This window comes from Dama dama, chromosome 22, assembly GCF_033118175.1.
Source record: "Dama dama isolate Ldn47 chromosome 22, ASM3311817v1, whole genome shotgun sequence".
Classification (NCBI taxonomy): Eukaryota; Metazoa; Chordata; class Mammalia; order Artiodactyla; family Cervidae; genus Dama; species Dama dama.
In genome coordinates this window covers 42,691,299-42,701,835 of record NC_083702.1, presented here as the reverse complement: position 1 = coordinate 42,701,835, position 10,537 = coordinate 42,691,299, and the positions used below count along the sequence as shown (strand labels likewise).

The following is a 10,537-nucleotide window of genomic DNA, read 5'->3' as shown; positions in this document are numbered from 1 at the left end:
CACCCGAGGGCTGGAACCGCGCGCAGCGCAGGGCACGCTCCATATAGAGCAGCCGGGAGCCTGAGCAGCGTAGATGGGGAAAACAGCGCCAGTCCCTCCCAGCAGCGCGACGGAACTAGCAACCTGAATAAGAGGCCACCTCCGCCCGCCTGTGTCAGGGCGGAAATTAGGCACTGAAGAGACTGGCAAACAGAAGCCAAATAAACAAAGGGAACCGCTTCAGAAGGGACAGGTGCAACAGATTAAAATCCCTGTAGATAACACTGACTACACCGGAAGGGGCCTATAGATATCAAGAAGTGTGAAACTGAACCGAGCCCACACTGACCTCAGCAGCTCCAGAGAAATTCCTAGATATATTTTTACTTTTTTTTTTTAATTAAAAAAAAATTTTTGTGCTCGCTTCGGCAGCACATGTACTAAAATTGGAACGATACAGAGAAGATTAGCATGGCCCCTGAGCAAGGATGACACGCAAATTCATGAAGCATTCCATATTTAAAAAAAAAAAAAATTTTTTTTCTTTTTTATTTTTTCTCTTTTATTTTATTTTAAAATTCCCTGTTACTCCCCCATTACTCCTTAACTTTCATTTTCATAGATTTTTATGATTTTTTTAATTAGGAAAAAAATTTTTTTCTTGTTTTATTTTTCCTTTTTCTCTTCTTTTTTCTATTTTTCTTTTTCTCTTATTTCCTTTTAAAGTCCTCTATTACTCCTCTACTACTCCTTAATTTTCATTTTCATTACACTATAACCTTGCAAAAAAAAAAAAAAAAGAGAGAAGCCCTATTTTTAAACTGAACTTCATATATATTTCTAAATTTTGTGGTGTGTTTTGGTTTTTGTCTTTAATATTGTATTTTTAAGAGTCTAACCTCTACTCTAGATTTTTAATCTTTGTTTTTCAGTATATGATATAAATTGTGGACATTTAAGAAACCAATATTCAGTTCCCATTTTTATTTAGGAGTGTGTTGATTACTCTCTCCCAATCTTGACTCTCTGTTTTCTACCTCAGAACACCTCTATTTCCTCCTTTCCCCTTCTCTTCCCAATCCAATTCTGTGAATTTTTGTGGATGTCTGGACTATGGAGAACACTCTTGGAACAGACAACAGTGTAGATCTGTCTCTCTCCTCTTGAGTCCCCCCTTTTCTCCTCCTGCTCATCTCTATCTCCCTCCTCCCTCTCCTTTTCTTCATGTAACTCTGTGAACCTCTCTGGGTGTCCTTCACGGGGGAGAATCTTTTCACCATTAACCTAGAAGTTTTATTATCAGTGCTGTATAGTTGGAGAAGTCTTGAGACTACTGGAAGAGTAAAACTGAAATCCAGAGGCAGGAGACTTAAGCCCCAAACCTGAGAACACCAGAAAACTCCTGACTACATGGAACATTAAGTAATAAGAGACCATCCAAAAGCCTCCATACCTACACTGAAACCAACCACCACCCAAGAGCCAATAAGTTTTAGACCAAGACATACCATGAAAATTCTCCAGCAATGCAAGAACATAGCCCTGAATGTCAACATACAGCCTGCCTAAGGTCACATCTAACACATAGACCCATCTCAAAACTCATTACTGGGCACTCCATTGCACTCCAGAGAGAAGAAATCTAGTTCCATGCACCAGAACACCGACACAAGCTTCCCTAACCAGGAAACCCTGACAAGCCAATCGTCTAACCCCACCCACTGGGTAAAACCTCCACAATAAAAAGGAACCACAGACCTCCAGAATACAGAAAGCCCACTCCAGACACAGCAATCTAAACAAGATGAAAAGGCAGAGAAATACCCAACAGGTAAAGGAACATGAAAAATGCCCACCAAGTCAAATAAAAGAGGAGGAGATAGGGAATCTACCTGAAAAAGAATTTAGAATAATGATAATAAAAATGATCCAAAATCTTGAAAACAAAATGGAGTTACAGATAAATAGCCTGGAAACAAAGATTGAAAAGATGCAAGAAATGTTTAATAAAGACCTAGGAGAACTAAAAAAGAGTCAATTAAAAATGAATAATGCAATGAATGAGATCAAAAACACTCTGGAGGGAACCAAGAGTAGAATAACGGAGACAGAATATAGGATGAGTGAGGTAGATGATAAAATGGTGGAAACAAATGAAGCAGAGAGGAAGAAAGAAAAAAGAATCAAAAGAAATGAGGACAACCTCAGGGATCTGTGGGACACTGTGAAACGCCCCAACATTCGAATCATAGGAGTCCCAGAAGAAGAAGACAAAAAGAAAGGCCACGAGAAAATACTCAAGGAGATAATAGCTGAAAACTTCCCTAAAATGGGGAAGGAAATAGCCACCCAAGTGCAAGAAACCCAGAGAGTCCCAAACAGCATAAACCCAAGGCGAAACACCCCAAGACACATATTAATCAAATTAACAAAGATCAAACACAAAGAACAAATATTAAAAGCAGCAAGGGAGAAACAACAAATAACACACAAAGGGATTCCCATAAGGATAACAGCTGATCTATCAATAGAAACCCTCCAGGCTAGAAGGGAATGGCAGGACATACTGAAAGTAATGAAAGAAAATAACCTAGAACCTAGATTACTGTACCCAGCAAGGATCTCATTCAGATATGAAAGAGAATTCAAAACCTTTACAGACAAGCAAAAGCTGAGAGAATTCAGCACCACCAAACCAGCTCTTCAACAAATGCTAAAGGGTCTTCTCTAGACAGGAAACACAGAAAGCTTGTATAAACGTGAACCCAAAACAACAAAGTAAATGGCAACGGGACCACACCTATCAATAATTACCTTAAATATAAATGGGTTGAATGCCCCAACCAAAAGACAAAGATTGGCTGAGTGGATACAAAAACAAGACCCCTATATATGCTGTCTACAAGAGACCCACCTCAAAACAAGAGACACATACAGACTAAAAGTGAAGGGCTCGAAAAAAATATTTCACGCAAACGGAGACCAAAAGAAAGCAGGAGTCGCAATACTCATATCAGATAAAATAGACTTTCAAATAAAGGCTGTGAAAAGAGACAAAGAAGGACACTACATAATGATCAAAGGATCAATCCAAGAAGAAGATATAACAATTATAAATATATATGCACCCAACATAGGAGCACCGCAATATGTACGGCAAAGGCTAACGAGTATGAAAGAGGAAATTAATAGTAACACAATAAATAGTGGGAGACTTTAATACCCCACTCACAAATATGGATAGATAAACTAAACAGAAAATTAACAAGGAAACACAAACCCTAAATGACACAATGGACCAGCTAGACCTAATTGATATCTATAGGACATTTCACCCCAAAATAATCAACTTCACCTTTTTCTCAAGTGCACACGGAACCTTCTCCAGAATAGATCACATCCTGGGGCATAAATCTAGCCTTGGAAAATTCAAAAAAATTGAAATCATTCCAGTCATCTTTTCTGACCACAGTGCAGTAAGATTAGATCTCAATTACAGGAAAAAAACTGTTAAAATTTCAAACATATGGAGGCTAAATAACACGCTTCTGAATAACCAACAAATCATAGAAGAAATCAAAAAAGAAATAAAAATATGCATAGAAATGAATGAAAATGAAAACCAACAACCCAAAAACTATGGGACACTGTAAAAGCAGTGCTAAGGGGAAGGGTCATAGCATTACAGGCTTACCTCAAGAAACAAGAAAAAAACCAATTAAATAACCTAACTCTACACCTAAAGCAATTAGAGAAGGAAGAAATAAAGAACCGCAGGGTTAGTAGAAGGAAAGAAATCTTAAAAATTAGGGCAGAAATAAATGCAAAAGAAACTAAAGAGACCATAGCAAAAATCAACAAAGCTAAAAGCTGGTTTTTTTGAAAAAATAAACAAAATTGACAAACCATTAGCAAGACTCATTAAGAAACAAAGAGAGAAGAACCAAATTAACAGAATTAGAAATGAAAATGGAGAGATCACAACAGACACACTGAAATACAAAGGATCATAAGAGACTACTACCAGCAGCTCTGTGCCAATAAAATGGACAACTTGAAAGAAATGGACAAATTCTTAGAAAAGTATAACTTTCCAAAACTGAACCAGGAAGAAATAGAAGATCTTAACAGACCCATCACAAGCAAGGAAATCGAAACTGTCATCAAAAATCTTCCAGCAAACAAAAGCCCAGGACCAGATGGCTTCACAGCCGAATTCTACCAAAAATTTAGAGAAGAGCTAACACCTATCTTACTCAAACTCTTCCAGAAAATTGCAGAAGAAGGTAAGCTTCCAAACTCATTCTATGAGGCCACCATCACCCTAATTCCAAAACCAGACAAAGATGCCACCAAAAAAGAAAACCACAGGCCAATATCACTGATGAACATAGATGCAAAAATCCTTAACAAAATTCTAGCAAACAGAATCCAACAACATATTAAAAAAATCACACACCATGACCAAGTCGACTTTATCCCAGGAATGCAAGGATTCTTTAATATCCGCAAATTAATCAATGTAATACACCACATTAACAAATTGAAAGATAAAAACCATATGATTATGTCAATAGATGCAGAGAAAGTCTTTGACAAAATTCAACACCCATTTATGATTAAAACTCTCCAGAAAGCAGGAATAGAAGGAACATACCTCCACATAATGAAAGCTGTATATGACAAACCCACAGCAAGTATCACCCTCAGTGGTGAAAAATTGAAAGCATTTCCCCTGAAATCAGGAACAAGACAAGGGTGCCCATTCTCACCACTACTATTCAACATAGTGTTGGAAGTTTTGGCCACAGCAATCAGAGCAGAAAAAGAAGTAAAAGGAATCCAGATAGGAAAAGAAGAAGTGAAACACTTGCTGTTTGCAGATGACATGATCCTCTACATAGAAAAGAAAACCCTAAAGACTCTACCAGAAAATTACTAGCGCTAATCAATGAATATAGTAAAGTCGAAGGATATAAAATTAACACACAGAAATCCCTTGCATTCCTATATACTAACAATGAAAAAACAGACAGAGAAATTAAGGAAACAATACCATTCACCATTGCAACAAAAAGAATAAAATACTTAGGAGTATATCTACCTAAAGAAACAAAAGACCTATACATAGAAAACTATAAAACACTGATGAAAGAAATCAAAGAGGACACAAACAGACTGAGAAACATACCGTGTTCATGGATTGGAAGAATCAATATTGTCAAAATGGCTATACTACCCAAAGCAATCTATAGATTCAATGCAATCCCTATCAAGCTACCAACGGTATTTTTCACAGAACTAGACCAAATAATTTCACAGTTTGTATGGAAATACCAAAAACCTCAAATAGCCAAAGTAATCTTGAGAAAGAAGAATGGAACTGGAGGAATCAACCTGCCTGACTTCAGACTCTACTACAAAGCCACAGTCATCAAGACAGTATGGTACTGGCACAAAGACAGAAATATAGATCAATGGAACAGAATAGAAAGCCCAGAGATAAATCCACGAACCTATGGACACCTTATCTTTGACAAAAGAGGCAAGGATATACAATGGAAAAAAGACAACCTCTTTAACAAGTGGTGTTGGGAAATCTGGTCAACCACTTGTAAAAGAATGAAACTAGAACACTTTATAATACCATACACAAATATAAAACTCAAAATGGATTAAAGATCTAAATGTAAGACCAGAAACTATAAAACTCCTAGAGGAGAACATAGGCAAAACACTCTCCGACATGAATCACAGCAGGATCCTCTATGACCCACCTCCCAGAATATTGGAAATAAAACCAAAAATAAACAAATGGGACCTAATGAAACTTAAAAGCTTTTGCACAACAAAGGAAACTATAAGCAAGGTGAAAAAAGTCAGCCCTCAGATTGGGAGAAAATATAGCAAATGAAGCAACAGACAAAGGATTAATCTCAAAAATATACAAGCAACTCCTGAAGCTCAATTCCAGAAAAATAAAGGACCCAGTCAAAAAATGGGCCAAAGAACTAAACAGACATTTCTCCAAAGAAGACATACAGATGGCTAACAAACCCATGAAAAGATGCTCAACATCACTCATTATCAGAGAAATGCAAATCAATACCACAATGAGGTACCATTACACGCCAGTCAGGATGGCTGCTATCCAAAAGTCTACAAGCAATAAATGCTGGAGAGGGTGTGGAGAAAAGGGAACCCTCTTACACTGTTGGTGGGAATGAAAACTAGTACAGCCACTATGGAGAACAGTGTGAAGATTTCTTTAAAAACTGGAAATAGAACTGCCATATGACCCAGCAATACCACTCCTGGGCATACACACCACAGAAACCAGATCTGAAAGAGACACGTGCACCCCAATGTTCATCACAGCACTGTTTCTAATAGCCAGGACATGGAAGCAACCTAGATGCCCATCCACAGACGAATGGATAAGGAAGCTGTGGTACACATACACCATGGAATATTACTCAGCCATTAAAAAGAATTCATTTGAATTAGTTCTAATGAGATGGATGAATCTGGAGTCCATTATACCGAGTGAAGTAAGCCAGAAAGATAAAGAACATTACAGCAGACTAACACATATATATGGAATTTAGAAAGATGGTAATGATAACCCTATATGCAAAACAGAAAGAGACACAGATGTACCGAACAGGCTTTTGGACTCTGTGGGAGAAGGCGAGGGTGGGATGTTTCGAGAGAACAGCATGTATATTATCTATAGTGAAACAGATCACCAGCCCAGGTGGGATGCATGAGACAAGGGCTTGGGCTGGTACAATGGGAAGACTCAGAGTAATCGGGTGGAGAGGGAGGTGGGAGGTGGGATCGGGATGGGGAATACATGTAACTCCATGGCTGATTCATGTCAATGTATGACAAAACCCACTACAATGTTGTGCAATTAGCCTCCAACTAATAAAAATAAATGAGAAAAAAAAAAAAAAAAACACAAGAAAAGAAGCCAAAGAGGCATGATGGTACAGTAAAGAATATAAAGTAAATACAATGAAGAAAAATCAGATGAAAGATAATCATAGTGAGATAGAGACTGAGTAGAATGAAGCAGCCAAACAACCAGATCAAGAGTCTAATCATGAGCTCATTTTAGCATGTCTTAACTCTCTGGTTATAGTAACCATCCTCCCCATACGCAACTCCTCAGCAAATACCTGAAGTACAATATAGCTAAAACCTACCTAAATATCTTGCTATGGGATTGCAAGTACCTGGCTAGCTCAGTTGATAGAGCATGAGATTCTTAACCTCAGAGTTGTGGATTCATGCCCCACGTTGGGTGTCAAAGGTTTTTGGGGTTTCCCTGGTGGCTCAGATGGTAAAGAATCTGCCTGCAAAGCGAGAGACCCATTCAATCCCTGGGTTGGGAAGATCCGCTGGAGAAGGGAATGACAATCCACTCCAGTATTCTTGCCTGGAGAACTCCATGGACAGAGGAATCAGGTGGGCTACAGTCCATGGGGTTGCAAACAGTCAGACACAACTGAGCGACTAACACACACACATACACACACACACACACAGAATTAACAGTTGTTTTATATATCTAAGAAATAGGTCAAAAAATTCATGTAGATGCTGAAATTCTTATTATCATCCAGATCTCTTTTTTTGAGATATAGTTTAAACAGTAAAGGAGTAGATTGCTTCCTTATAGTCAGCTAAGCTATTCATATCAACCATGTCACTTTACAGAAATATAGACAAAAACTTTAATGAAAAAGATTAAAACAGCAATGTCCTAAAACTCTAAGTAATGACAAGGCAGTCAGGAGAAACCTTGCCAAAAATAAAGGGAAAACAGGACCCAAAAGCAAGCATTAAAGCCACTTTGCCTTGAAAGCATTTATTGGTACTGTAAAATTGCAATCTTATTTTTCCCTATTAGATGAGGTGAAAGGAGCACAATTTAGAGCTCCAACCAGTTTAGTGAAGGACCATCTCTACAATAAACTGCAAAAAGTCTCCTAAAGTGCTCTACCCTCAAACTTAAAGTAAAACAGCAACAAGAAAGCTTTTACATGAAATGTGGGCCCAGAAGTAGAGAAGTAGAATCAAAAAGACTTCAGTTACTGCAATTATTAAATGTAGATAATGAAATAATAATGAATAAAGAAATGAATGTATTTGGCAGTCTCCAAGTTTAAAATGCATTGTAACTATAATGAGAGCTATTATTTTATTTTATTTTATTTTTTTTGTCCAATGAAAGGATTTATTTATTTTCTTTTTTTTAAGTTTTAGAAAAAATCCCCCATAAACTTGTCAGAGGCACCTGCCGGCATTACAGAAGCAAAGTGTTTCCTAAGCAACTCCAGGGCTCTGTTATTTCTTGCTTGTAGGGTCTTCTCTGTTCTCAGTTCATTCTTGATGGCATTGAGCTCTCCATGGATCTTTTCCATTTCTAATTCATAATACAATTTCATTTCTTCTTTTAGGAGTGCATTTCCAACCTCAGTCTGCCGCTTTAACTTCCTAACAGCTTCTTTTAAATCCTTGTTCTCAACTTGTGGATGACCTCTTTGGCTTGCTGGAGCTCTTCAGTTAAGCTTTTAACATTTGTTGCTTTTTCAGAGAGGTCATTTCTTAAAGCTTGAAGCTCCCAGTCTTTCTTGGAAGTTTCCACCCCGGCTTCTTGAAAATTTAGGGGTTTTGTGGAGACTTCTTTTTTGGAGTTCAAAAGTTCTTTTTCTGCACTTTCGAATTCCTCTTCAATTTTTCTGCATTTCATATTAAGCACTTCCAGCTCTTCATTCAAAAGATTCAGGCGAAGTTTTGGAGACATTCCTTCAGTGAATTTCTTTTTCTTGTCTTTTTGTGGTGGAGTTGATAACTCCTTTGTACCCCAGGCTGGAAGCTCTTCTGTGCCATTAAAACTTTCTTCAGTTGCAATGTCCAAATTAGATGATTCACAAGAGGCAGAATTTGTGTCTGCCTCACTCTTTGAAATGTTTATCTTTCTGTCTATTAAATTTGATTCTTGCTCATTTGGTTGGGAAATAAATTCTTTCCTTTTAAATTTATTTTCTTCTAGAAACTTTCTACTAGACAAATTAAATATTCCTTCCATTCTTTTGGCCTTATCTAAAGTCATTTGTTCAGAAGAAGATTCAAGCTGAGCAGCTTCGTCTAGAATATCCTGTGCACTGAAAAGAGGAGCAAACATATTCTCCTTCCAGTGTTTTCTCCTAGCGTCCATTTCTTCAGGCACCTCTTCCAATTCAGTTCCTGAAGTCCAAGGTCTTCTGTTGGTTGCTGTTGTTCTCCTTCTCCAGATTGAACTGGCACTGCGGGTGGGGTCCAGTGGGCCCCGGCCCCTCTTCCCTAAAGACGGCCTCCAGCGGCGGGCAGATGACTCGGGTTCGGCACTGGCCACCGCGACCCGGCCGGGCTGGCCTGGGGCGAGAGTTATTCTTTTAAATCAAATTTAGGATAAAAGGAAGAAACTGACAAAGCAAAAAGAGAACTTTGTCTTTCCCACAATAAAAGTATATAGGTAGAATGTGTTGATATAAATGTGGCTCAATTTTTTAAAAAGAAAGTGAAAATGTTAGCTGCTCAGTTGTGTCCAACTCTTTGTGACTCCCTGGACTGTAGCCAACCAGGCTCCTTTGCCCATGGGATTTTCCAGGCAAGAATACTGGAGTGGGTTTCCATTCCCTTCTCCAGGTGATCTTCCTGATCTGGGATCAAACCCAGCTTGCCTACATTGCAGGCAGATTCTTTATCATCTGAGCCACTAAACAAACCCTCAATTGTTTAAAAAATACTCCTATTTCTGGACATAAAACTTTCAACAAGTTGATTTGATAAAAAGCTTTGTATGATTGACAGGTTTTATTTACAGTGTTTGTTGGGAGAAGAAGCTTTGACAGTTATCTTGCTGATTGCTGAACCCAGGGTAGGCATGGTACAAGCAGGGAAGTTGGAAGAAAATGCAAGAAGGAGCTGTAGCAACTACAGACAGGCTTTATTCACTAGTGGCCAACACAGCAGCAGGGGATATTTCAGGTGGGCTTAATATAGGTATACAGGAACAAAGGTGGCAATTTGCCAGGCGATTACATCATGATGCACATGCGCAGTGCTATGAATGAGCTCAGCTGTTAGATAACCATGCGAAGTCATTGTTTACAGAAAGTGGGCTGAGAGAACCTGAACACCGCCATCTTAACTCATTTCTATTACTCTAAAACAGGGTATTTATACAATTGAGTATAAATAGCAGTGAGACAGGAAGATCTGTATTATTAAATGTTAATGATTGGTCAGACCTATCCGGGAGTTGGTGATGGACAGGAAGGCCTGGCCTGCTGTGATTTATGGGGTCACAAAGAGTCAGACATGACTGAGCGACTGAAGTGAACTAAACTGATACTGCTTAAGGCCAGAATGCTAGCAATGCCCTTCACAGACTACATTTATGAATATTCTAAGGTTTATCTTTAAAAGGTGCTTAAGTAAGGAACTTTAGGTAGGTATGATAAATATTGGAACAGTCTTAGAATAAATAGAGTGGAACCATAGC

The 10,537-nt window shown here is 38.3% G+C and overlaps 1 protein-coding gene and 1 non-coding gene across 2 annotated transcripts; one reads left to right on the top strand and one right to left on the bottom strand.

Annotated features, from left to right (window-relative positions):
• The first annotated feature begins 395 nt into the window (after window positions 1–395).
• Window positions 396–502, top strand: LOC133044145 (U6 spliceosomal RNA). Its single transcript, XR_009689887.1, has one exon. It is a non-coding gene; the product is annotated as a U6 spliceosomal RNA (small nuclear RNA).
• A 7,747-nt stretch (window positions 503–8,249) lies between these two features.
• LOC133043326 (coiled-coil domain-containing protein 160-like) lies at window positions 8,250–9,251 on the bottom strand. Its single transcript, XM_061124146.1, is given in 2 exon segments — window positions 8,250–8,515; window positions 8,518–9,251. Coding segments are annotated over 2 exon segments (957 nt in total). The 5' UTR covers window positions 9,209–9,251.
• Window positions 9,252–10,537: the final 1,286 nt, after the last annotated feature.